We start from the raw sequence: 26,604 nt of genomic DNA on the forward strand, positions 1-26,604 counted from the left end.
CACGTGGAGTTTTTGCAAATCTTCATAAAGTTCTGGAGGCCATTCAGGGCTCTCTGAGGCTGGGAGTCCCTGTTTCTGTGTGTTCTTAACCAAAAGTAAGAAATGTGTGTAAAACCCAGCAAGAAGCACGATGATATAAAGACACAGCTGGAGAACAATTCTCATGACTCCATGCACAGTGAAGAAGCCCAGTTCATTTCAGAGCCCTTCACCATGATGTGGTGGGCATGGTTCTGAATGGCAGCCACTTTCACTTCCTTGTGATCCAGTGGGGTGGGGATTGTTCCAGCCACGGGCACTGGGGCCCCCTGTGCTGGAATGAACAGGAGCTCAGCTCCTCTATCCATGGGTGGGACTGGTGTTTTGATGTTTCCAGCCTCAGTGTCACCAGAAGTGCTGGTGGCATTTCTGTCAGCCCTTTATTTTTGGGAGCCTTCTCCTTTCCAGCCCTGAGCCTGGCACTTCAGCTGAGCCAAGCTCTTCTGCTTCTCCTTTTCTGATGAGAGCAGCGTTGTCCTTCTGAGCACGTGTTTGAAATGATTCTGGGGAGGGGAAATGGTGCCCCAGAGAATTTCCAGTGCCATGTCCCAGCTTCCTCCTCTGAGCCTGCCCCCAGGACCTTGCACAGTTTCCACCTGAGTGCTGCCCCATGCAGAGAAGGGGATTAGGAGTGAGCAGGGCAGCCTGGAGGGCTGGATGGGATTCAACATCAACCTTGCCCAGCTGGAATACAAACAGAGCTTTTCCCCTCTGTGAGAGCTGATCTCTGCAGGTGGGAATCAGGAAGGCAAGCTGGGTTTTTCCTCCTGATGTATAGGCTGGTTTAACATCATACATTTGGTGGAAGGGACAAAAGTCATCCAGCCTGTTCCTTTGGCTACTCTCTGCCTGCAAGGGCTCATGAAGGTGGATGAGGAGGGACTGTGTCTGTCTCCAGGGGGGCTGCAGATCTCACTGAGCTGTTTGGTGCCATGTCCTGCCAGCTGGAAAGTGAGTTAATTCACTCCTGCTGCTGCTGCAGAGCCCTGCCAGGGCCTCTGCCTTTCTCCCACTGCCCAGCCTTGCCTTTGCTGCTCCTGCTGCTGCTGCCACCCACAGCAGGACCTTGGTGCCACAGGAGTCCTGGTCAGAAACATTGCAGGAATAGAATTTGCTAAGCAAGTTTTATAGAAATATTTTTTCCCCCACAAGGCTGGAAAGACCATTAGAAGTGTCTGCTCTTGGGGTGGTACAGAGCAGTCCTCCACATACTCCGTTGGTGTTGTGGTTTTATATTGCAGCCTGTGCTGTCCCACCCTGGACTGGTGGCAGAGAGAACTGCAGTCAGCAGAAAGGGAAGGGGTGTTGTTTCCAGCACTGTCTGCATGCTTGGGGATTGGTTTTCACTTAGGAGATGTTATGAAGGAGCTTCTACAACAAAAACAACTCCTTCACCCAAGCTTTGGGTCTGTTTTACCCATTCCTGCATCATGCAGAGGACAGACCATCAGCTGCTGTTTTCCACATGATTTCTTTTGTACAGGGAATGGCATCTTCTGGCGAAAGCAGTGCATTCCTCCTCTGAGGATTGCTGTGTGAGGCTGTGCTGTGACCCTGATGCCTGCGGGGAAGGGGGATGGACAGGGACAGGGATGGACGCAGGTGCAGAGAGGCCTCCTGGCTGTGGCAGCCAGGCAGCCCAGGGGAAAGAAATCCCTCCTGAGGAGTCCCCTGGCACAGCAGGAGCTTTGGCAGGGTCTGGCAGTGGGTACACGCTGGGAGAGCTGGGACTCTGCTGCTGCTCCTTCCCAGGGCCTGCTGCCCACCCGCACTGACCTGTTCCTGCAGGGCTCCACACCGGCCCCACCGACAGAACTCGAGCCTGGAGCTTTTGCTGCAGGGCAGGGAGAGCTGCCACAAGGCAGCCTCAGTGCACTGCCCCGAGCTGCTAGAATTGGCTGTTGATCGCGTTTAGGTTCAAGTCGCTCAGTGCTGGGGTTGTCCTGGGCACAGACGTTCCCAAGGGACAGCTCTGGCTGTGAGAGGCGCCACCAGCAGCAAACCAACAACGACGGAACTTTATGGCTCCGACACAAGAAACTCGATGACAGAGACGCGCCTGAGGTCGGAGGCTGAGCAGCATCAGAGCTTGGAGCCCAATTCCTTACCCGACAATTCCCCGACTGCAGCTGATTTTACCTCAGGAAAGGCAGCGCGGGCTGCAAAGGCCGGGGCTGTGAGCCCGGCCCGGGCCGTGAGGGAGCGGTTGCCATGGCGGCCCGCCCCGCCCTCCGCGCGCCTCCCGCGGGCTGGCAGTTCCCGCCTCTCTGGCGTGGGCGGACGCCCTCCCCATTGGCTGGACGCTGCGGGGCGGGCGCGTTCCCCATTGGCCGAGCGCTGCGGGGCGCGGCGCGCCGCCGGCGCTGATTGGCGGCCGGGCGCGCAGGGGCCGAGCGCGCGGTCAGCATGGCGGCGCCGGCGCGGCGGAGCGTCGTGTTCGTGACGGGCAACGCCAAGAAACTGGAGGAGGTGAGGGCGGCGGGAGCGAGCCTGGCCAGCGGGTTTGCCTCTGTCCCTCCCTGCCCTGTCACTCCCTTCTGCCTGCGCAGGTCACGCAGATCCTCGGGGACTCCTCTCCCTACACGCTGGTGGCGAAGAAAATTGACCGTAAGTTGCTGGCGGGGTGCGAGGGCTCGGCCCGGCCCGGCCCGGCCCGGCCCTGCCCTGCCGTGTGCTCAGCACCGCTCCGGTCCGGCCCGGCCCCGCCGTGCGCTCAGCACCGCTCCGTCCCCGTGTCCGCAGTGCCCGAGTACCAGGGGGAGCCAGACGAGATCTCGGTGCAGAAGTGCCGCGAAGCCGCCCGGCAGGTCACTCGCTCCTTCTCCTTTCCCGGCGGGATGGGTGTGGGGGGACCCCAGGCAGGGACACTGAAGGATCCAGACTGACCCCGCTGCTCTCTCATCACCCGGCTGTGCTGGTTTATGCTGTGTCCCTCCAGCAGCGGGAGGTCACGGAAGCTCCTTCAGGCCCAGTGGCTGCAGGACAAAGAGTTTGATGTCTGCTGGCTCTGGGCTGGGTATCCTGCAGGCATGGCTCTGGAACACAGGCTTTCCCTTTCCTTGCCCTCCAGGATGGCAGGGAGTGTTCAGCTCTGCTTGTTTTTCTCCATGTGAAACCTTCCCTACTGTGTTTCAGCCTCTCTGGCCTGCCTGGGGGGAGTTTGGCTTTCATTGTGTCTGTCTCTGGTGTGTGTTGCCTTTGATGTCAGGTGGAAACATGAGGATGGGATGGAGCAAGGGAATAGGTTTGGAGGCAATGCCTTCCTTTAGGTCTGATGTTCTTCTCTTGGGCTGTCACTGTAGGTTCAGGGACCTGTTATAGTAGAGGACACCTGCTTGTGCTTCAATGCCCTGGGGGGGCTCCCAGGACCCTACATGTAAGTGGCTGTTTCCCCTTTCATGTGCCAGGGCTAGGGGCCCAGGCTGGCAGGGTGGGCTCCACACTGCAGGAGCAGTGGGGTCAGGGAGGTGATGGCTGTGCCCTGCTCTTCATCCTGCACGCCAGGGGCTGCACTGAGCTCCTTGAGCCCTGTGGTAAATCACAGAGCAGGGATGGACAGACAGAGCTGGGCTCTTGGCTCTGGTTTTAATCTGTGCTGCCTGCTCTGGCAGCTTGGGAAGCTGTCCAAAGAGCAGTAAAGGCACCAAGCCTTTCAGCAAGACTCTGCCATGAGTGCCCCATAGGTTCTCCTAGGGACAGCTTTAATCCAGAAGGTAACAAAGTTATTATGTATTTATATACATAAAACTAGGATACAGTAAATTAAATTCCCCACTGCTGTTTCACTGTGTCCCCTTCATCTTAAGAGGTAAGTCTGTCCTTCCTGGTAAATAGTGCAGAATGAGTGATCTTACAGCACACTGAGAGGGATTCAAAGGGCTATGAAAATATAAGCAACAATGTCACAAGGATGTCTATATATCTGAGAGATAATTGCAAAAATAGATCTTCCCTCTTTCCTTCCTTTTCAGAAAATGGTTCCTGGAGAAACTCAAGCCAGAAGGTACTGCCCTCATGTCCCTGCTCTGTGTGTGACCCACTCCTGTGCCCCTGAAGTGGCTCCCTGCCCATGCTGGGGGAACCAGCAGGTTCCTCCAGCCTGCTCTGTGCCCTCCTTCCTGGGATGTTGTTTTTCTCAGTAGCTCCATCCTGGATTCCCAGACTCCTGCCTCTGCAGGCTGGTGGCAGAGCTCATGGGAGCATCTTGCTTGTCCTCAATGTGACCTGGAAGATCTCCTGCTCCCTGTGGCTTCAGGGCAAGCCCCTCTCCACTAACACTCCCCTCCCCTGCTGTGCCTTGACCCCAAGCTCAGAGTGTGACTGCAAATCCTGTGCTGGTGTCATTAACATGAGCACTGATCACTTTCAAGCACCAGGGGCTTTAGTTATGCTGGGTTGCTTCCTCTCCCAGATTCGTGGCAGGGCTCTGGAGATGAGAGCTGAGCTCTGGCCTCAGTCACAGCAGGGATCCTGCCAAGAACACGCTGGTGCCTGAGCTCTGTCACCTCCCAGGGGGGTTGGGAATGCCATGTGGAACACTGGGTGGCTGTGCTGTGCTCCCAGGGAGCAGCAGGAGCTGCAGGCTCCCTCCTGTGTCCCCCAGGGCTGTACAAGCTGCTGGCTGGCTTTGAGGACAAGTCTGCCTACGCGCTCTGCACCTTCGCCTTCAGCAGCGGCAACCCCGAGGAGCCCGTGAAGCTCTTCAAAGGCCAGACCCACGTAGGTGCTGTGTGCTGGGAGGGGGGTTCTGCTGCCACTGCCACTGTGCCCCTGCTGGGGACACTGTGCTGGCCTCTGGGGCGCTGGGGAGGGCGCAGCTGGTGGGAGGTGGGTACTGGGGTGCAGCCCTGTGTTCAGGGGTGCTCACTGAGCATCACCTCAGTCTGCTCAGCCCCATCTCCTCTGGGCTCAGTTTTTAGGGAATTGTATGGAGCACGGATACTTGCATGTATATACCTAGCAAAAACTAACAGTAAGGTTAGGACTAAGTCTTTTGTCCTTGGGTGTGTGTGGCAGCCATCTTGACATCTTCAGTGTCATGCTTTTTTATAAGTTATAAGAACATAAAATTTGGTGGGTGATTGGTTGATGATTTATGATCACGGTTTGTATTTTTGTTTGGTTTTTTGGGGGGCTTAGTTCTGGGGTTAATTCTATGTTTGGGGGTGGTTATGGAGTGATGATGACAGTTGGTTATTGTTTTTGATACTAGGAAATATAGAGGAAGGTTAATTGAAAGTGTGTTGATGACAAATTATTTGGATAATGTAGGGATATATGGTTTAATTAGTTGATTAAAAAAAATAAAAAATGTCAACATAAAAAAATGAATGTGTAAAATGGAATTTAAATATTAATTCCTAGTGAATGCACTAATTTAAATATTAGTTCCTAGTAAATTTAAATATTAGTTCCTAGTAAATTCTCCCTCTGTATAACAGTTCTTAGCTCTGGTGTTTGGAGAGGTCAAAGCACTGTCACCATAGGGCAGTGTGAGTTTGGAGCTGCTGACTTTGGTCACGTCCTGGGGAGGGGACAGCACCTGCAGGGCCTGTGGTGGCTGCACTGTGAGCTGTGGCTGCATGTCTCTGTCTGTGTTTGAGATGTGACTGCAAGGGTGTGCAGTCTTTAAGGGGTTTTTGTGCTTTTTTGTGTTCTTTTAATGTTTTTCTGTGCTTTCTCATGGCAGGGAGTGATAGTGGAGCCCAGGGGCCCTCGGGATTTTGGCTGGGATCCCTGCTTTCAGCCAAATGGCTACAACCAGACGTAAGTGGTGTTTTACCTACAGCTCTTGGTGTAAGGCAAACCTTGGTCAAGGGTGTCCAGGGGAACTTGCTTGTGAGGAAGGGCATCAGGGGACATGTTCTCCTGGATCAGAACACAGTGGGTGATGGGAAACCCCCGGACCAGGGGTTCTGTCACTACAGATGCCCCCCCTGAGCCAAGCAGGGAGGCAGAGGGGGAGCTCTCGGTGCTCCAGCGATGTGCTGTAGTGTCCCTGCTACTGACACTTGTTTCTGTCCCCCGCAGCTACGCTGAAATGCCCAAGGCGGTGAAGAACTCCATCTCACACCGGTACCGGGCGCTGAGCGAGCTCTCCGCCTTCTTTCTTCAGAGCGACTCTCCAGAGCCCCGCCCCGCTCCCAGCTAGCGCCGAGGGAGCTCACACAGCCGCACGGGATTCCTGGGTGGGAAAGGACCCCTGGAGATCCCCGTGTCCGAGCCCTGCCGGGCAGGCGGGGTGCATGTCACAGGCAGCGCCGCAGAGACTCCCTCCGCTTCGGGCTGCCATTAAAGCTGCTCCTTCGAACCCACCGCTGCCTCGCTCTCCTTTTTATTGCTCCAGCAGAGCCCAGCGCTGTGCGCTGTTAAAGCTGCGCCGTTGTGTGCCGGGGGCGGCTTCGGACCGGCACCGGGACCGGAACGGGCACCGGCACCGGGCGGGGGCGCGCCGGGGCCGAGGAGCGCGGAGCGGCCGGGCCGGAGGCAGCCAATGGGGAACGGTCTGGGCGGAGGCAGCCAATGGGGAACGGTCTGGGCGGAGGCAGCCAATGGGCGGTGGCCGGGGCGGAGTCAGCCAATGGGCGGCGGGCGCGCCGTGCCGCGCAGCCGGAAGCGGTCAGCGCGGCGCACACGTGGGGCCGTGGCGGCAGCGGGAGCGGGGCACGGCCCGGCCCGGCCCGGCCATGGAGCTGCTGCCTCGCAGCCCCGCCGAGTTCGGCTCCGCACGCTACTGGGATCGCTTCTTCCGCCAGCGCGGGCAGCGGCCCTTCGAGTGGTACGGGGCCTTCCCGGAGCTCTGCCCCGTTCTGCACAAGTATGTGCGGCCCCGCGACAAGGTGAGCCCCGCTGGCAGCCAGCGCTGTGTCCCCGCCGCGCTCCTCCTGCGCCGCCAGCTCTGAGGTGGTTTTGCCTGCAGAAGAGGAGGTCAGCTCTGACCTTACCGCTCTCTACAAGTCCCTGAACGGAGCTTGTAGCCAGCTGGGGCTCGGCTTCTTCTGCCAGGCACTCAGCAACCGAATGAAAGAACATAGTCTTGAGCTGTGCCAGGGAAGGTTTAGGGTGGACAGTCGGAGGATGAATTTCTTCAGAGAAAGGGCGCTTAGACATTGGAATGTCACCGTCCCTGGAGATGTTTCAGGAGAAACAGAATGTGGCACTCAGTGCCGTGGTCTTGTTGGCACGGTGGTGTTTGGTCATCGCTTGGGCTCCACGTTCTCAGAGATCTTTTCCAGGCTAGTTGGTTCTGTGTGCGAGGACTGACACAGATGATGTTGTGAAACACGCCAATCACTTGTTGTTTTTTTTTTTTTTTTTTTAATTTTAAATGTTTAATGGTAATAAAATAGTTATAAAAATAGTAATACAATCGAGTAATAATAATTTGAACAATTTGAATTAGGACAATACGAGACAATAGAAACAAAGAGTTACGGGTGTCCGGGTACCTTTTTCTGGGCAGCACGAGCCTGAAAAAGGACCCACGTTAACAGAGGATTAACCCTTTAAAGCAACAGCCTGTTGCATATTCATACACCTCATCCATGATGCATAAATTCCATTCAAACACAGGATTCTGTCTGGTCATCAACAACTTCTTCCTCATAATCCTGACAGCACCTTCAAAGTGGGAAGAAGTTCATTTCTTCTGATAAGAGGGCAATAAATTCTTTTTTTCTGAAAGATTTAGGTGTCCTGTGGCTGCTATCTCGCTGCAAGTTCTTTAAAAAAGTATCCTACATAGCATAGTTTCTATTTTAATATTTTTATAACCTAAAACTATATTTAACACACTACTTTAGAGAATTAATACAGTGTAACTTTCTAACACAACACATATAATATTCATTTTAATGTTTGCAAAAAGTCAATCATAAAATACATGCATTTTTCTCAATGTGAAGCCCCCAGTATGCCTTAGCAAGGGGACAGGATAGACCCCTGGGTGGCCCTAGTCTGGGCAGCTCTGGGGGTTAAAACTCCGGGGTCATTCTCAGAAAACATGCAGCAGACACATCACTTCTGTGCCATGGGACTGTGCCCTGTGGACATGTTATCCTGGGCCATGCAGAGTGACTTTGCAGGCCCCGAGGGTGTGCTTTTCACTGAGGGCCCCACACACATCTGGTATTTGCTCCTTAAATGAGGGGGGTATTTCCAGGGTGTTGTCACCATCTCCCTGCTCTGTGCTGCTGCCCAGGTTCTCGTGGTGGGCTGTGGGAACTCGGAGCTGAGCGAGCAGATGTACGACATGGGCATGTGCCAGGACATCGTCAACATCGACGTCAGCGACGCCGCCGTGCGCCAGATGCGGGAGCGCAGCGCCAGCACCCGGCCCGGGATGAGCTACCTGCTGATGGACATGCTCCACATGGACTTCCCTGATGCCCACTTCCAAGTGGTCCTGGACAAAGGCACACTGGATGCCCTGCTGACCGATGAGGAGGAGGCCACTTTAGCCAAGGTGGAGCAGATGTTTGCTGAGATCAGCCGGGTGCTGCAGGTGGGAGGGCGCTACCTCTGCGTCTCCTTGGCACAAGCCCATGTGCTGAAGAAAGCTGTGGAATACTTCTCCCAGGAAGGCTGGGTGGTGCGAGTACACCAGGTGGCCAGCAGTGGGGACAAGCAGCAGTTTGTGCTGCCTGTCTTTGTGTATGTGATGACAAAGTTCAGGAAGGTGCCTGGCTCAGCAGCTCAGATCCTGGAGATCTGCCCCGAGGAGCAGGACAGGCCCGTGCGGGTGGAGAGCGCGGAGCGGCTGCTGGCAGCGGTGAAGGACAGGCAGCACTATGCCCTGCTCTGCAGCCAGATCAGCAAAACCCCCTGCAGGGAACAGGTTTCTTTGGATCTGTGTGACAGAGAGAGTGGGAAGCCTCGCTACACGCTGCACGTGGTGGACAGCCCCTCGGTGAAACCTTCCCGGGACAATCACTTTGCCATCTTCATCAGTGAGTACAGCCCGTGCAGGCTGCAGCCAGGTGCTTGCCCTGGCCAGGAGCTGCAAAGCAGCCAGCCCTTCAGGGCCTGTTGAATTTGGGGCTGGAGAGGGAAATAACCCACCTGTGTGGGGTTGGGGTGATGTTTTAGCCCTGCCTTTGCGGTGGGGTATGTGCTTTGCAGTTGGGGTGATGTTTTAGTCCTGGCTTTGCAGTGGGGTGGTGCAAGCACAGATGTGGCACAGAGGAGCTTGTTGGGCAGAGGGACACTGCCTGCCCTGCCTCCAAGGTGGTGATTCCTGCCTGGATGCTGGTGACAGCCAAGTTAGCACCTTGGAGCCAGGAAGGCGTCGCTGCTCTCTGTGGATGTCGTGGCTTACAGGGCCAGACTGCTGGGGCTGCACTCACAGAGATGTGTCAGCCTCTGCCAGCAGCACCATTCCCTCCCTGCATGCCTGCAAAGCTCCCACAGCCTGGAGACAGCTCAGGAGCCTGTTGGACACCCCTTCTAATGAGATGTGGCTTTTCCAGCTTTTCCCATGAGCCTGCCCAAAGCAGGGGAGATCCTGGCTCTAACCAAGCAGTGCTACCTCCCTTGAATGTCTTGCCATTCCCTGTGGCTCCTCCCCTGGCGGCTCCAGGCCGGGAGCAGCCTAGGCTGATGGCAGCCCCTTCTGCAGTCCCGCAGGGCAGGGAGACCGAGTGGCTCTTTGGGACGGAGGAGGGGCGGCGGCAGCTGGCGGCCAGCGCGGGCTTCGGGCGCCTGCTGACGGTGGCGCTGCACAGGGAGCAGCTCTACGAGGGCATGGCCGCCATCCAGGCTGAGCTCTCGGGGAAGGTGATGGAGCTGGCCCCGCCGGGCCTCCCTGCCCGGCAGCAGGTGAGCCCCCACTGCCCGGCCCCCTGGTGGGCTTCCCAAAACAGGGCCAGGCTGGCTCTGCCAGCAGGGAAACCCTCTTCTCCAAGGGAGACCGAGCTGGATGCCTTGGTGGGCAGGCAATGGGCTTCAGGCGCAGCTTCTCTTGGCTTTCCCTCCAGCTGTCTGTCTGTGCTTGGAGGCAGGATTTGAGGTGCTTGTGTGGTAGGATTCAGTACAAAGTCCTTGCCCTCCAAAATCCAACATCACAAGAAACACAGAGATCTAGAAACCCTAAAAGCATCCAGTCTCCTGTCTTAATCCTGGCTTTAACTTCTGTTCCTTCTGTCTTCTCCTTCCTGCCTCAACTCCACACCATCTGAGCTCTTGTAAAAACTCTTGCTGTGTTTGTTCCCTGCATTCCCTGTGTTGGGAATGAATCCAGTACAGATCCCCAGCTCTCCTGTGGCATCCCACTGCTCCTCTATTGTGTCTGCTTCGTCCTGGCTCAGTCAGGACAGTGGGAAAGCCAAGCCCAGCAGCCCTGTCCTCCCTGCAGGTGCCCTTCCTGTCCGTGGGAGGGGACATCGGGGTGCGGGCGGTGCGGCACCGTGGCAGCAGCGCCCTGAGCGGGGACTTCGTGGTGGAGGATGTGAAGGGAGATGGCAGCTGCTACTTCCGCCGCCTCATCTTCCTCCAGAACAGGAACGTGGTGCAGTCTGAGGCTCGGCTCTTGGCCCCCACACCTCTCCCAGGTACACGGGGCAGGGGCCAAGGCTGATTTTTTAGGGTGACAGAGAGTGAGAGCAGTACAGGAAGAAGGTAGAAGTCCTGCTGGGACCTGCCTGTCATGCTCTAGAGCAGCCTTGGGTGTGACCATGTTCACAGGGGTCTGAGGATGAGGGAAGAGATGAGGATCTGACTCCATGTTTCACAAGGTTTGATTTATTATTTTATTATATATATTATATTAAAACTATACTAAAAGAATAGAAGAAAGGATTTCATCAGAAGGCTGGCTAAGAATAGAATAGGAAAGAAAGAATGATAACAAAGGTTTGTGGCTAGGACAGAGGGTCTGAGTCAGCTGGGCTGTGATTGGCCATTAATGAGAAACAACCAACATGGGCAAATCAAAGATCCACCTGTTGCATTCCACAGCAGCAGATAACCATTGTTTACATTTTGTTCCTGAGGCCTCTCAGCTTCTCAGGAGGAAAAATCTTAAGGAAAGGATTTTTCATAAAAGATGTCTGTGACACTTGGTAGCGTTCTTACAGCGTGGGTGGGACAGGGCTGAGGGTGGCTGGTTCTCAGAAAGCACGTCCATCTCCCCCCTTGCCTTACTGGCTGGTGTCTCCTGTTACTCAGGCCAGAAGAAGAGGAGGAAGGACAAGAAGAAACCCAGCCCCACAGAGCCACCTGGAGCCATCGACAAGAGCTACCTGTGCTGTGAGCACCACAAGGCCATGGTTGCGGGGCTCTGCCTGCTGGGGGGCCCCGACGCCCTCCCAGGTGACGAGGCCAGCAGTGGGAGGCTGGGCTGGGGCAGGTGTCCCCACGCCACAGCCCCTTGGGGAAAGGCTCTGTTGGCCAAGGTGCTCCGGGCACCCTTCCCAAAGCGGTTTGGGGATGGTGGGTGGGATGAGTGTGGTTGTGTTTGCAGGGGTCCCAGGACGAGGGAAGATATGAGAATCTTGATTCCATGTTTCAGAAGGCTGATTTATTATTTTATGATATATATTATATTAAAAGAAAATTATATACTAAAAGTATACTAAAGAATAGAAGAAAGGATTTCCTCAGAAGGCTTGAAAGGAATAGAAAGGAATGGAATGATAATAAAATCTTGTGACTGACCAGACAGTCTGAGACAGCTGGACTGTGATTGGCCATTAATTAAAAACAACCACATGAGACCAATCAAAGATGCACCTGTTGCATTCCACAGCAGCAGGTAATTATTGTTTACATTTAATTTCTTAGGCCTCTCAGCTTCTCAGGAGAAAAATCCTAACTAAAGGATTTTTCATAAAATATGTCCATGACAGACGAGCAGTGGGATTCTGGCATCCTGGAGGCTCACTGGGTGCTCTTGGTTGGCAGGAGAGCTGGCAGTGCTGGTGGTGGGGCTCGGCGGGGGCAGCCTGCCCCTCTTTGTCCACGATTACTTCTCTCAGGCCCGCGTGGCCGTGGTGGAGATCGACCCCTCCATGCTGGAAGTGGCCACGCACTGGTTCGGGTTCTGCCAGGGTGAGCGCATGCAGGTGCACGTCTCCGATGGCCTGGACTACGTGGCCAAGCTGGCAGCTGAAGGTACCATCTCACAGAGCATCTCAGGTGCCCCATCGAGCCCAGTGGGTGCCACCATGGGTAACAGAGTCCTGGGCTGTTGTCACCACCTGCTTCCCCTTCCTGCCCATCTCCTGCCCTGTGTCACAGTCCCCAGCCTCACCAGGTCTCTGCAGCTCACAGCCTGTCCTTGCCAACCTGTGTAGAGGTTGGTGCCTCCCCCAGCACCAAGGGCTTGTAAAGAGAAACCCCAGCAGAGAAGTCACCCATAACATGGCAGAAGGGGTGTCTTGACCATCCCATCTTTGGCCTTCCCACGTGTGTAGCTCACTTCTGTCCCAGAGGGTAACAGCTGTCTGTGCTTTGTCCTGCAGCACCAGCCCAGTATGATGCCATCATGTTTGATGTGGACAGCAAAGACCTCACGGTGGGGATGAGCTGCCCACCCCCAGCCTTTGTGGAGAAGCCCTTTCTGCAGAAAGTTAAAACCATCCTCAAGCCAGAAGGTAGGAGGGGAGATGTGGCCATGTCCCTGTGGCCAGGCTGGTTGGTTCTGTGTGGAGTTGGGGCTGTGCCACCGTTTCTCATCCTGGAGAATACTGGCTACAGCCAGGATTGCTGCATGGCATCCCCTTCTCCTGGGGGTCCTGCATCTGGGTGTTTCAGTGGGCACTGTGACAGCAGGATGGCCTGAGACAGGCTGAGACATCCCAGGGGGCCAGCAGAGGTTTCTGGAAGCAGAAGGTGTGGGCAATACCTGAGAACGGATCTCGTGGCTACCCACCACCCATGTGGCAGCAGGGATGTGGAATGGAGCCAGGGGCACACCAGTGAGGGAGACATTTTCACCAGGGTGGCCCAGGGTGGCAGGGAGCAGGGTGGGGTGTGGTCACCAATGGTTGCAGTGTTGTGAGGGTCCCCAGGACGAGGTGAGAGATGAGAATCCGACTCCTAGTTCTTAGAAGGCTGATATTGTATTATATTATATTATATTATATTATATTATATTATATTATATTATATTATATTATCACATGATATGATATCACATGAAATTATATTATATAGAATTATATACTAAAACTATACTAAAGAAAGAGAAAGGAGACATCAGAAGCCCAGACAAGAATGATAATAAAAACTTGTGACTGACCAGAGAGTCCGGCACAGCTGGCTGGGATTGGTTATTAAGTAAAAACAATTCACATGGAACCATGCACCTGTTGGTGAGCAACCTCCAGAGCACCTTCCAAGCACTCAGATAATTATTGTTTACATTTCTTTTCTGAGGCTTCTCAGGAGACAAACCCTGGGGAAGGGATTTTTCATGAATGTCACAGTGACAGTGGGGTGCGCAGGCTGCTCTGAGCTCCCTCCTCTCTCCCTGCTGCAGGAGTCTTCGTGCTCAACCTGGTGTGCCGCGATGCCCGGCTGAAGGAGTCGGTGCTGGCCGCCCTCAGGGCCGTGTTCCCGCTGCTCTACGCGCGCCGCATCCAGGGCGAGGTGAACGAGATCCTGCTGTGCCAGGCGGGCCCCGCGGGCCGGCGCAGCCCCTCAGAGCTGGGGGCGCGGGCACGGGCGCTGGAGGGGGCCCTGCGCCAGCCGGGCCGGCCCTGGGACAGCTCCTATGTGCTGGCAGACATGCTGCAGGCCGTGCTCGTCCTCTGAGGGGGCTCTGCTGCTCTGCTCGGGCACCACAGGCCTCCTGTGGGACACAACAGGGTAGCCATGGCTGGCACTGCTGCCCGATGCCAGCCTGGGCCTGCTGGCACGGGAAGGCCCTTCCTGAGGAATGGCTCCAGCACCGTGCGGGGCTGTGCAGCCCGAGGGGCAGCTGTGGGGTGAGGAAGGTGCTGTGGGACTGGCAGGGCTGTGGGTTTGGGTCTGTCCTCATTGTTTTCCCACCCTCCGACTCTCCTTGCCCTTCAGCACAGCTCCTGTTGTTCTGAGGGTGCCTCTCCCTGCGTCTCCAGCGTTCTGGTGTCTCTGCAGAGCCCCGGGCCTGCTCCAAGGCTGCTCGTGGGTGTGCGTGGGTGGGCTGCGAGCTGTGAGAATAAAGTGCTCAGGGGTGCTCTGAGGCCTGCAGTGCTTTGCTATTTCAGGCTTATTTCTGAAGCACCCACACCCCTGGGAAAACTACGGTCATCACTGCACTTCAGAGGTGTGTCCTGGGAGCAGGCAACTTGAACCCCACTGCCCCCTCACCACTCAGCATCCCAGTACATTTCCCCCTTCTGAATCTCTCCAGCCATCACCACTGAACTAAAACACCTGAGCTCAGAACCCTTCTGCCCCAGGGCTAGCAGGGACCCAGCCCTGTGCTCAGGCTCCTGGCCACACTCACCCAGCTGGTGCAGGTCAGCCTTCCTGCAGGATGAAAGGACAGCAAGAAAACACCATTGCGGTGTTCCCACAGCACCCCAATCCTGCCCAGGCAGCTCAGTCAGGAGCTGGCCTGTGTGATGCCTTGTGAGGGCTGAATAGAACAGAGACTAGACAGAATAAAGAATAAAGTAGGGATTTATTAGGTGGCCTCAGTGGATCCAACTTGGGCAGCACAAGAGCCCAGCCAGAGCTACACCCAAGATGAACCAAAATGGTCACAAAATGGATGACTGGTCATGGGGTCTCTCAGGTCTCTCACTTTTATAAGTTCTGCCCCATTTACATATTGGAATTAATTGTCCGATTACAGCTTTAGCCCATGCAGTCCCATCCTGCTTGTTTTTCTCTCTTCAGTCCACATTGTTTGTGCTCTTGGGCCTGAGATTTGGATCATTTGTCCTTGGTGCCCAGCTAGAGCAGGAATTGTTTTGTCTCCCTGCTCTGTGCAGGAGCTCACCATCCCCTAATATGAAGCCCAGACCCACACACTAAAGCAGAACAGAATGTGAAAAATAGAAAAGCTCAAACCTGAGGCATCATGTGTGTCCTGGCTGGGCATGGACCTGCAGGTTCTCATTCATTCATCAGAAGCCATTTTGCAGGGGGGGGCTTGTCTTTCTCCCCTGCAACAGCAGGTGCCAAAATGAGCCTGAGACACGGTACCAAAATGACCAGCTTGCAGATAGCAAGGTGACAAACTGCTGCTCTGCCACTGATCCTGCACCCTCACTCCATGCTCCCTTCTGCCACTGGCAGCCTGAGAGGACACCTGTGAAGCAGCCTTTCTGAGAGCTGCTTCCCAAAGCAAACCCTCCCCAGCCACCTCTCCACAGCCCAGGGAGCCAACAGCACACCAGAACAGCTCCAGGAGGGATCTGGCTCAGTATCCCTGCTGGGGCCATCTCCCAGCCCTGCAGCTCACACCCTCTGTCCCAGCAGGGTTTGGGCTGCCCCTTCCTTGCTTGGAAGGAGCCAGCTCTCCTCCATCTGTGGGAAAACCTCTGCCACTTCCAAAGCAGAGTGGGAGGCTGTGTGAGCTGAGAGTTTGCAGTTCCCCAGCTCATGGGGCCATGGAAAGGACACCCCAAAAGGCTCTTGTTGGACTATGCCCCTTTCTGACCCAGAGATGGGGCAACTGAGAGGCATTTAAAAATTTTCTTTCCATTTTCAGCCTCAAGTGAAGGGTGAGGCAATACAGAAGTTACAATTCATGCCATCACAATCAGAAACCAATTATTTCTTAATTACAATAAATTATAAGCATTTCTTCGACTATCAGCTTTTGCCACAGCATGATGTAAATGCCTTAAAGCCAATCATCTAAAATTACTCCTTGTGGGACCTACTACAATGCATTTTTCATAGTTCTATGTTCATAGTTTCATAGTTTCTCCAAAGTATCCAGTCTTTTTTGCAAGGCCATCTTTTGAAACTTGTTTCTCGTTCCATTTCTCTCTCAACAATATGTTTTATTCCATGGCATTTCTAAGTCAGCATTTCTTATCTCAAGGTTTGCATTCAGATGCACACTATGTGAGCCCTCTGTCAGGCTTTGAGAATTCTCTACAAATCCATTTCCCACAGGCTGTCACCCTTGCAGCAGTGGGGTCCATGTGGGCTCTGCCCCATGCAGGAGATGGGGCTGTTGGTGCCTAGGATGCCCCATGGCAGCTGTGCTGCCAGCAAGCACCTCCCTCTGATCAGCAGCTGGGGGTGTGTTTTTATTTCAATTTCCCAGCAGGTTCTGTTTTGGGAGCTGCTCTGCTCAGATCCCTTCTCTGATGCTTCCTCCCTTGTTCCCCTTCCCACAGAGGGACACATGGGTGCCCTACTTTCTCCCTGGGCTAACCTGCAAGTACACAAAGGAGTAGATGCTGTTTTAATAAGTGCTTTTGATGGTTCCCAGCCCAGGAGAGCAGGGCTGGCCTGTTCCCTGCCTCAGATAAAGGCTGGCAGCCTGGCTGGGTGCCCTCTGTGCCACCACCCAGTCACTCCTCCAGTGATTCTCCTCCTCGTGTGCTGAGTTCAGCACAGCACGGGGGAGAAACAAGGCTGGAGCTGGAGCTGAAGTGTTCCTGCCCCCATGCAGTTTCTAAAGCTGCTCTGTGATGAGCACTGTTCTGAAAGATATCTATTATCCACCTAGCTGAGCAATGGCAAATTTCTCAACTAGATCAGCAGTGCTGCCTTTACTCTATTTTTAACTTAGTTTGCAATTCTCCACATAATCTTAACCACGTAGGTTTGTGTGTGTGTGCCTTTTTTTGTACCGAAACCATCTCCTTTCCTCCCCAGGAGCTCATACAAAGGCTGCCTTCATCCCTCCCTTGTCCAGTCCTGCCTTTCTGTTGTGCTTCCAAAATGCTGCATAACGCCACATCCTGGTGGAAAAACAAAAGCCATCTATTAGAAACAATGTAAGGATGAAATCTCAGTTCATTGCAGCTGTTCTTGCAGCTACTGGCAGCCTGGCAACTTTGGTCTGAAAATTAATTTCAGCTGGAAAATGGCAAATTCATGAGTGCTGCAAATCCTCCTCTGCAGGTAAAATGCTCCAAGGCTGGTGTAATTGACACATAGTAAATATTTCTCTGCTGGCAGCCAAAACACGCAGCTAATGTATATGTTTGGCAAGGGTGATTCTGTGAGAGTTTTGGCAATGTGCTCATGTTTACATCCCTGACTCCTCACTTCCTTCCCTTGCAGCGTAGGCACGCTGATAGAAACAAGCTCTGCCGTCACTTAGCAACCCCCACGGGCACGGAGATGTTGACTTTTCCCTCTCTGGCTTTCCCAGCACAAAAAGAGCCGGGTGTGGAACTCACCCCACGGCTCAGGTGTAAGCCTGGAGCCACCTGGGGATGGTTTGGGCTGTCCTGGTATCTTCTCAGAGCATCACATCCATGTCCTGCTGCTCTGCAGGGGATGAGACACTGGAGTTGGTGGGGCAGCCCTGAGCTTCCTGAGCTTGGGTAGAAGGATGCAGAGAGGAATTTTGGCCAGGGTGGCTGTCAGCAGGCAGCTGTTGGGACAGTGACACTTTGAGGCAGGCACTGATGGGGTGCCACATGTTCACCCCATATGGTGTCACAGCCCAGGTCCCTGTTCTGGAGAAGAGACTGACACTCCAGTTCTCTCAGGAGCAGGGTGGAGGTGGATGAGGGACATACTGTCATCAGCTCAAAGTACAGCAAGCAGCTGGGAGAGATTTTGCAGCAGCAAAAGCTGCAGGGACTGAGCTCTGGGCTGATTTCCTTCAGCTGGGCAGAGCCTTGGCCCCACTGCTGGGGGATGCTGCATGGCATGGACCAGCACAACGAGGGCTGCAGCAGCCACTCCCAGAGGCTGGAAGCACGTGGGAAGTGTTTTGTCCATGCAGTCTTCCCCTGGGGAAGCACTTGGCTTGTCTGGCTTTGTGGCCAAGGAAGCAGGCGTGCTGCCAGGCTGCAGGGAGGGAGTGCAGCTCTTCCCTAGGGTGCTGAGGGCTGCAGGGAAACATCTCTGCAGGCTGCAATGCAGCACGGTGCCCTTTTTCTACCCTGCAAGGGGAGGCACCCGACTAAAGAATGCAGCTGGAGGTCACAGGGCAGGAGAGAGGAGAGAGGAGAGATGGGACAGGGACTGAGCTGTCCTGCCATCAGTGAGTCAGCAGTGCCCCGGGCTGTGGGGGAAGGCAGAAAGCACATCTTCTATACACGGAGAAATGCTGCAGCCACTATAATTGCAGCACTGCAGCCATTCTGGCTTTCTTTCACGGGCTGGAGTTCCATCTTTTGCAGGTTCAAGGTCTGACCTCTTGTCCTGGCAGATGCACAGGGATGATGCTGACTGGCAGCACTGCAGAGCCGAGCGCTGCCGAGAACCTGGAGCTGCCCCTTGCCCACACCTCCTCCTGCTCTGTGCCCATCCTCTGCCTGAAAAGCTCTGCCAAAACTCTTGTCTGAAGCAAGAAGGAGGTGAGGAAGGTCCCTGGAGAGACGAGCAGGTGTGGATGAACTGTCTGTTCTTAGGGGAGAGGAGCAGCCTCTGCTGTGCTCTGTTGCCCCGGGCAGGGCAGCGTGCCTGGCTCTTCACTGCAGCCATCTGCAAGTCCCCACTCGGCTGCTTTTTACAGAACTCATTTCTCCTGAAGGGAATTGCACTGCTGTGTGCTTGGGAAGCAGCCTGGGGACCTGGTCCAAATGTCCTCAGTGCTAACGTCACTGCCTGGTTAGGGAGAAGTGTCTGTGTGTGAGTTTGTGGGTTCAGCTGCACCCTGAAGCCAGGCTATTTTTGCCATATATTTCTCTGAAAGTCGTGGCAGGACAAGCTTGCTGTCTGTAGCCTTGATCTGAAATGCACTGGAGGCTGTGACTGGGGGCCCCAGGCAGGCTGTGCTGGAGCTGGTGACATGTGACATCAGACCACACTGTTGGAGTCACCTTGGGGATCAGGGCACCCACCCTTCCTGCCATGCCAGAAAAGGTGCTTGGCCGAGGTTTTCTCTCCTTGCTGGGCCTGGCACGCAGCAAAAGGAAATTATAAATATTGTATTTTATTGTATTGTATTATTAAGGGCACAAGTGAGCACAGCAGGGTAAAACCAGATTGTGTTTAGCTGGTTAACCAGTGAGCAGCACAGCTCTCTGCTCCTGGGGGTTGCCCCTACTGTTCCCCCAGAGAACAATTTCTTGCATGGCCCCCTGACACTGATTTGGGTCTTGTATTTCAGGGTTATTTGTTACAAGAAGATTTGCAGTGGTCTAGTAGCACCCCTGTTTCCTTTAGTTCAGCCACTCTGAATCTTGGCAAATTCAGAAAGCCAGGCTGGGCTCTGCACGGGGGTTTGGAACAAACTGCCCAGAGAAGTCAGTCAGGAAAAGCAGAGACCTAAAGATATGCTCAGGTGCCTCTCCTCTCTCCTTCCCTGCTCTCTTGGAGGTGTTGGAAAAATGAGAAAAACCTCTCATGATATCACAAGCATCCATCATGAAATTGTTTGTGCTTTTTCCAGAAGGTGGGGAATCTATACTTGGCTGCTGGTGGCTCCTGTTTTTTGGAGTGGGGAAATTGGATTTTTGTAAGTGATAGAGTTGCAGGGTGAATGTGGGCACTTAATGGCTTTAACTCTGCTTCACCAGACAAAAAAATTGGTTTGGAAACTTCCCAGACTTGGGGGAATAACTCAAATTTCCTAATCTTAGTTTGTTTTCCTAAATTGTTGTTTCCTAATTTCCTAAATTAGTTGCTTCCTAATTTATTTTATTTTAATTGAGGAAGCAGACAAAGCTGTAATTTACAGCCCTCACAGAAAGGAGAATTTCCTGGATGATCAGTTTGAAGGTATGCATGGTGCTGCTCCCCAGGCATCGTGCCTTTCTCAATCTTCATCTGTCTCCTGTGGAGATGCAATCCTAGGGCCAGGCTGCTCTTCTACGGATCTTAATTATTTCATGGGGGCAGCACAAAGTGCTCTGGACACTCATAATGCACTTCCCAACTTCCAGCCTCCATAGAAACCCACGAGCTGGAGGAAGGCCAGGCAGCTACTCCAGTGCCTCCTGGCACAGCTCTCTCACCCAGGAGTGGGAAAGAAATAATCATGCTGCTAATTGGCATAATTATGTCAATAACTCCCAGGCTCCCAAGTAGACAGAAATGATGGCAAGGCTTTTCCCAGAGGCTGTGATCTGACTGCAGCAGTGAGGAGAAGCCGTCCCTGCCTCGTGCCGATTCAAATCCATCTGCGCCAATTCAAACCCCTTACTTGTTTCCAGAGTTATAGGTTTGCCTGCTGTAATTTTTCACACTTATTGAGAGCCGTGGCCAAGAAGTTTTGATAATCCTCCAGATCGTTAGTCCCCGTCAGCCTGCGGGATGTTCCCAGCTCCCTTTGTTTTGCTTTTCCTGCTGAGCGGGGCCAGTGTCTGCTCCAATAGAGAGGGGAACTTTTATCCCTGCACGACTCCAAAGCCTGCATTTGGATATTTTCATGATGTGACTGCTGCCAGTAATCGCAGCTAAATCTCGTCTCTGTTGTGTGCCTGAGCTTTTAGCTCAGCCCCAGCGTGCATTTTGGACTGAACCCACTGCAGTGACACGGCTGGCACCTCGATGTCCCTCCCCGGCCTGCTCCTGAGCATCACCTGCTGCCTGCCCTGCCGGCTCCAGCTCCTCCTCCTCGGAACGTGCCCGAGCCTGGCAGAGCTCCTGCCTGTGCCTGGCCATCGCTCAGCCCTTCCCAGTGGTCAGCTGGGGCTCCCTGGGGAGAGGGGCAGCGTGGTGCTCTCAGGGGCAGCACACAGCTCGGGCTTTAGCTGCTCACAGTGACCCCGAGATGTGTTAGAAAGTCTCTTTTCCCAGCCTGGTGGTCGAAGAAGGAGTCAGAGCTCTTCAGTTCTTGGTCTCAAAGTTGTTTATTGTTTCTTATCTATAAAATTCTTATCTATAAAAATTCTTATCTGTAAAATTCTTTCTCTTGTCCAGCCGAGGTCCGCTCAGCAGAACAGACAGAGGCACTCTGACCACCCCTGGGGCGGTGGTGTTATCTCTTTATAGTAAAAACTACGTACACATTATTTACAATTACTTCCCAATACCTATCACCTATGTTAGACAGTGAGCTTCTAATCTAAACCAATCTAAAAGTGCCAACATCACAGCAGAAGATGGAGAGAGACCAAGAAGAAGAAGGAGAAAGGCTGGACATGCACAGATTCCTCCATCTTGCCCCCTGAACCCCCATTCTAAAAACCCCAAAAATCTATTTTTCACCCCATGACAAACTAGTCATTATTCTACTTATACTTTTGTGGCTTGCGGATCCTCATATAAGGTTAGTCATTTGCTCCATGGGTCTCAAAGTCACAGGTGTTTTGGGCTCTGTGCCAGGGTCTCTGAGCCCCCTGGCAGGGGTCTGGGCTGCTCAGGACAGCCAGAGGGATGTCCTGAATTCCAACACACACAGACCTGGCTGAACCGTGCTCCTCATGTCCAAGTGTCCCAGCACCGGGGTGGACTTGTCCTCAGGCAGGAACATGTGATATATGTTATACAATAATTCGTGCTAAAGGAAATTACAACCATAGCGCCTTGTGTACCAAGCCAGTGTCGGACAAATAAAGAATGGAGATTCAAACAGCAGGAGGGCACTGTCTCTCGGGATCTATATTTCAAGGGATTTCTTTCTGTCTGACAAGACCCCAGCAGGAGGCTTTTGATAGGCATCATCAGAAGTTTATGCCAGGAAGTTTTCACCTGACAGAATTGTCACAGACACATTTTATGAAAAATCCTTTAGTTAGGATTTTTCTCCTGAGAAGCTCGGAAGCCTCAGAGGAAAAGAAAAACAACAATTATCTGCTGCTGTGGAATGCAACAGGTGCATCTTTGATTTGTCCATGTTGGTTGTTTCTAATTAATGGCCAATCACAGTCCAGCTGTCTCAGACTGTCTGGTCAGTCACAAGATTTTATTATCATTCCATTCCTTTCTATTCCTTTCAAGCCTTCTGATGAAATCCTTTCTGCCATTATTTTAGTATAGTTTTAATATATCATTTTCTTTTAATATAATATATCTCATAAAATAATAAATCAGCCTTCTGAAATATGGAGTAAAGATTCTCATCTCTTCCCTCGTCCTGGGACCCCTGCGAACACAACCACACAGGATTTCAGGAATTATCCACTGGTTCCAGGAAACACAGCAGCAAGAAAGAAAAACTATGATAATATGCTAAAATATACTAAAGAAGAGCCCCCTTCCAGAGCCCAAAGGTCTGTATAAAACAGACCCCTTCAAAATGACATTTCAGAGACTCACAGGGACCTTGGTGCAATAGAGGCCAAATCCTGAGTCTCCCCAAAACTGATCACCTGGCTTAGAGTTGAATTGCTTGTGGCTTTTTCCAAATTTATACTTTGATAATTTAATAAATTTCCTTAATTATTAAATTGGAATATTCATTTATAACAAACAGAATCACAGAATGGGTCATGTTGTCAGGGAGCACAGCGGGCATCTGGTCCAATGTCCCAGCTCAAGCAGGGTCATCCCAGAGCACAGGCACAGGATTGTGTCCAGTTGGTGCTGGGATATCGCCAGTGAGGGAGGCTCCACCGCCTCTCTGGGCAATCTGTGAAAAAGCAATCCCAAAAAGCAAGCTCTAAGTGATGTCCAGATGGTAAAAAGACAAATTACTTGTCGGATTGTAGAATTGCCTTGTTAAGGTTTAGGGCTTGACATGTTTCAGTGATCTCAGACCTAGGGGGATGTTACCAAAGGGGAGAAGGGTGTACCACTCTTAGTTGACACAAAGAATGCAGAATTTAGGGGCTACAAGGCTATTTGGCAGAACACCCAAGATAAGAAAGAAACTAATTAAAACAACTGAGCAACTGTGCTGCAATCAGCTCTGGCTGGTTAAGAGGTAATTCTGGCAGGGGCAAATTGTCACCACTGACTCACAGACAAAAAACCCACTAATATAAGAGAAAGACTGAGCATGCAGATTAATTAGCACTGGAAACAAGAGGATCATTAACCAACAGAAGACAGAACACTAATTAATAAGTGAACTAGATAACTTATAGCCAATAAACATTAACGCCTTGGTTTGTTAAAATCCACAAAAAGGGAAAACTTCTGACAGTTGTCGTGCTGGCTTTGTGGAATTGCCACCCAGCCATCTTTCTGCGCAGAACTACAAACAAATCCAGCCCCTTGACTCTGAGCGTGGATGGGCCTTTGGCACAACGGGGGGAAAATGGATTTTGGGACAATCGTGGGACAATCGCGGGACAATCGCGGGACCGGCACCGGGACCCGCACCGGAGGGGGCGTGGCCGCCCTGCGGAGGCCCCGCCCCCAGGCCAGCGGAGGGAGGCGCGCATGCGCAGTGCGCCGGCCGTTACCTGTCAGCGGCGGCGGGCGGAGGAGGAGGCGGTGGTGGGATGGAGGGGCTCATCCCGCTCGTTAACCGGCTGCAGGATGCCTTCGCGGCGCTGGGCCAGAACTGCCTGCTCGACCTGCCGCAGATCGCGGTGGTGGGCGGGCAGAGCGCCGGCAAGAGCTCCGTGCTGGAGAACTGCGTCTCCAGGTGAGGGGCGGCGGGCACGGCACCCCCGCGCGTCCCCCCCCGCTCCTTCCACACGGCCCGCGGCGCGCGCTGCTCCCAACGGCCGCGGCGCGCGCCCCCCTCAGAGCGGCCAGGGCAGGGGGGGCGGTGTCGGGCAGGGATGGACGAGGAGGGGTTTGGGGGGACAGTTCGCGGCTCCGAGCCCACCGTGGGTGCTCGTCCCCACCGAGGATGCTCGGTGTCCCTCCCCCCGCGGTGCCTCGGGGGTGGCGAGGCGGGCCCTGGCCCAGCAGCGCCCGTGATGCGATGTGCGCGATGCGGGGAAGCCGCCGCGCCTCCGGTGCGAGCGCGTTCGGGTGCCCGCTCCGTGTGTGCGTGTGTGTGTGTGGGGGGGTGACCGCTGCCTGAGAGGAACGAGGTGTTTAAAGCCCCAAACCCTAATTTCGGTGGCGTGCTGGCTCTGGGCGCCTCATTCCTCCCATCCCATCGCGTATAAATTCGCACCGTCCCGACGCGCCCGTGGGTATTCGAATCGCGGCGTCATTAAGGTTGGAAAAAACCTCCAAGATCGCAAGTCCAACATGCGCATCGTTTCTAACAAGTCACTGACAGGAAAAGGGGAAGCCTGGCGATTCAGGCGGTGCTTTTTGACGGCCAGGCTGTGCCTCTGGAGACGTCCCGAGGTAAACATGGGCTTCACGTGCTGTTTGATGAAGTTCCTGCTGCGTTTGCCTCAAATAGCTGCGGGCTCCCGGAGGGAGGTGGTGCTCCCGCAGCCGAGCTGCGATCCTAGTCCGGATTATGGGGTCGAAATGCTGTTGTGTGTCGGTGATTGGGGGACTTTGATGTGCGGAGATCTTCACCGAAGGTAATATTAAATGCTGTGACACTCCACAACCTGGCCGTGTGCCAGGCTGCAATAGCTCTTGATACCCGGTATAAAAATACTGTATAGTGGTTCTTATCTCTTCTTCAGAACTGACTGTGTTAAATGTCAGTTCTTTCTCCTTGAAGACTGTAACTAGCTACTGGTGTTGTCAGTACTGGCAAGTCTTCGATTCTGGAAAACATAATTGAGATCCTCAGAAAGCACAATTGGCTATCAAATTATTACTGTTCTCTTTAAACAAGTCCTTAAAAAGTATTTTGGTAACCTTTTGACTTTTTGAGCTACGTGTCCACAAAGCTGTGCAAAGCACATGTGCTGAGGGGAAAAAGCACCTTCATTTTTCTTGTCAGTGAGGCTATTTTGGTCCCTGGGCTCGGGGCTGAGCGAGGTGGGCTGATATCGGTCTCTGGATCCAGCTGTGCCGATGGAAGATCATACTGCTCCCAGATGCTCGTCACTGCTCGGCTGCCCGAGGGATCTGCTCCATCTGATCCGCAGGTGGAGCTGTTCTTTGGAGCCGCCTGGATGTGCCCGGCCGGAGCAAAAGGTGAAAACGAGCAGTTTGTGCTGATCTGGTCTTTTTGGCCAGGAGACTGGAGCCAGCTGCACGAGTGAGCTGTGGGCACTTCTAGCAGGAATTAGGAAGGAGAGCTAAGGGCAGTAACTTTTTTACTCGTGTAGTTATTCACTGTGCAGCTTGCAGACACTTCAGTCTCTTCAGAGAAGAGATTACAGGCTGCTGTGAAACGCCAGAATGTCTCTGTCACATGGGATGTGGAATTTGGATTCTTTCAGCCTGGTTTCAGAGTTCCACATCGTTGTTTTATGCAGTAACTTCTTGAGATTCAGCACGAACTGATCTGTTTTACCTCCCTACTTGCAACCTTAGAGCCTGTTGCAAAAATGACATTAAACTGCATTATTCCAAACCTATTCCACGAGACTTGAGCACGGATATTTTGCTCGTGCCTTTCCTCCAGGCTGAGTACGTGTGGGCAGCAGATGTGCCCTGGCTAAGCTGTGAAAACTTGGTTGTGAACCCTCAGAACCAGATTAATAAATATCCATGAGCTCAGAAGAGGATTTTGCTTGTTAGATCAGCAGACAAATGGCTTGTGTCTCTTTTTAGTAAGCCATAGGATGGATAGTCATGTTTTTATGGGATAATGCAGCTGCTCTCTGCACACAAGTTTGTTTCATCCACATCTGTCTTAATATGGCTTGTAGAGGTAGAAAATCTCCCTGTAGAGCCGTGCTGCCCTCATTTCTCTTTGTTACTGGTATATTGCATGACCTCTAGCAAGCACAGAGCCAACTTGACTAACAGTAACACAGCTTTGAAATGGACATGAAAATAAAACAATCCTTGCATTGCTCTGAAGTTTGACCATTAGTTCTCATGGCTTTTGTTTAGTTTTTTTGGTTTGGGTTGTTTTGTGGTTGTGGGGTTTTTTTGTTGCGTTGTTTCATTTTGTTGGGTTTTTTTTACCACATGAATCATTATCATTAGTAGATTTTGAACTCTTAGCCTTCAGAGAGATTGAAGATCTCTTTTCTTCAGGAGTAGCTGTAATTGGGATGAGGAAGGCAGGATGTCCTCCATGGGTGTTGCTACAACCATGCTGCTGGTTGTTAACATGTATTGTCAGTGGAGCTGTGGTGAGGTTGGCAAGGTGGTTTTACCTCTAGGATTAGGTTGTTATTCCCTGCTCTCTGTAGCCACTATAGCACTGTGAGTGTTTCAGTCTTCCACAAGACCTCTGGTTGTGCAAAGATTACTTTTTTTTGCACTTGGTATTTTCTGACTTGCAGGTGGTATCATGAGTCAGAGTTTCTTTATGGCTCCTAGGGAGCGTGTTGGGCTGTGCAGGGTTATCCTCTACCTTGTTCATGCACTGCCATCACTTTTCAGCAGGGCTGTGAGGAATCTGGTGTAGCACAGTGGTGTGGGCTGGCAGGGGGAGCTGGGTCCTGCAGAGTGAATGCCACACATCCATCACTGCCTGCAGGGCAGCAGCAAGGCCTGTTCAGGTGCACACAGCACCCTTAGTGACTAGCAGCAGGCAGGGAATGTGTTGGGATCAGCTGACATGTGTTTTGCATAGATGCTGGTGTTGAGTGAGGATGGATTCTGCAGGAACTGTGGGAC

General features: G+C 53.1%; 3 protein-coding genes across 7 annotated transcripts in view; all 3 read left to right on the top strand.

Annotated features, from left to right (window-relative positions):
* Positions 1-2,413: 2,413 nt before the first annotated feature.
* Positions 2,414-6,353, top strand: ITPA (inosine triphosphatase). The gene is made up of 8 exons (XM_066555680.1): positions 2,414-2,508; positions 2,589-2,646; positions 2,782-2,846; positions 3,342-3,415; positions 4,011-4,042; positions 4,643-4,758; positions 5,729-5,805; positions 6,070-6,353. Exons 1-8 carry the CDS (start codon positions 2,446-2,448, stop codon positions 6,188-6,190), a joined length of 606 nt encoding a protein of 201 aa, XP_066411777.1. The 5' UTR covers positions 2,414-2,445; the 3' UTR covers positions 6,191-6,353.
* Positions 6,354-6,689: 336 nt separating this feature from the next.
* METTL13 (methyltransferase 13, eEF1A N-terminus and K55) lies at positions 6,690-14,208 on the top strand. The gene is made up of 8 exons (XM_066555690.1): positions 6,690-6,878; positions 8,240-8,987; positions 9,656-9,855; positions 10,391-10,586; positions 11,203-11,346; positions 11,938-12,147; positions 12,498-12,629; positions 13,517-14,208. The coding sequence occupies exons 1-8, from the start codon at positions 6,726-6,728 to the stop codon at positions 13,789-13,791; spliced, it is 2,058 nt and encodes a 685-aa protein (XP_066411787.1). The 5' UTR covers positions 6,690-6,725; the 3' UTR covers positions 13,792-14,208.
* Positions 14,209-23,426: 9,218 nt separating this feature from the next.
* Positions 23,427-26,604, top strand: part of DNM3 (dynamin 3) — a 172,406-nt gene continuing 169,228 nt past the window's right edge. For 4 of the 5 annotated variants that reach the window (XM_066555642.1, XM_066555645.1, XM_066555643.1 and 1 more), the window contains exon 1: positions 23,442-23,587. In XM_066555642.1, the coding sequence (XP_066411739.1) occupies positions 23,442-23,587 (146 nt within the window). Of the gene's footprint in view, positions 23,588-26,604 lie in introns of all 5 variants that reach the window. The other variant, XM_066555646.1, reaches the window with a different exon arrangement.

Source organism: Molothrus aeneus, chromosome 9 (assembly GCF_037042795.1).
Source record: "Molothrus aeneus isolate 106 chromosome 9, BPBGC_Maene_1.0, whole genome shotgun sequence".
Taxonomy (NCBI): domain Eukaryota; kingdom Metazoa; phylum Chordata; class Aves; order Passeriformes; family Icteridae; genus Molothrus; species Molothrus aeneus.

What these genes read in the sequence shown, in the direction of transcription:
- ITPA (XM_066555680.1), top strand. Translation starts at nt 2,446, where the DNA reads ATGGCGGCGCCGGCGCGGCGGAGCGTCGTGTTCGTGACGGGCAACGCC. An exon ending in GCCGCGAAGCCGCCCGGCAG is followed by an intron (nt 2,847 to 3,341) that starts GTCACTCGCTCC and finishes CTGTCACTGTAG; the next exon opens with GTTCAGGGACCTGTTATAGT. An exon ending in GGAGAAACTCAAGCCAGAAG is followed by an intron (nt 4,043 to 4,642) that starts GTACTGCCCTCA and finishes TGTGTCCCCCAG; the next exon opens with GGCTGTACAAGCTGCTGGCT.
- METTL13 (XM_066555690.1), top strand. Translation starts at nt 6,726, where the DNA reads ATGGAGCTGCTGCCTCGCAGCCCCGCCGAGTTCGGCTCCGCACGCTAC. An exon ending in GCCTCCCTGCCCGGCAGCAG is followed by an intron (nt 9,856 to 10,390) that starts GTGAGCCCCCAC and finishes TCCTCCCTGCAG; the next exon opens with GTGCCCTTCCTGTCCGTGGG. An exon ending in GGCCAAGCTGGCAGCTGAAG is followed by an intron (nt 12,148 to 12,497) that starts GTACCATCTCAC and finishes TTTGTCCTGCAG; the next exon opens with CACCAGCCCAGTATGATGCC.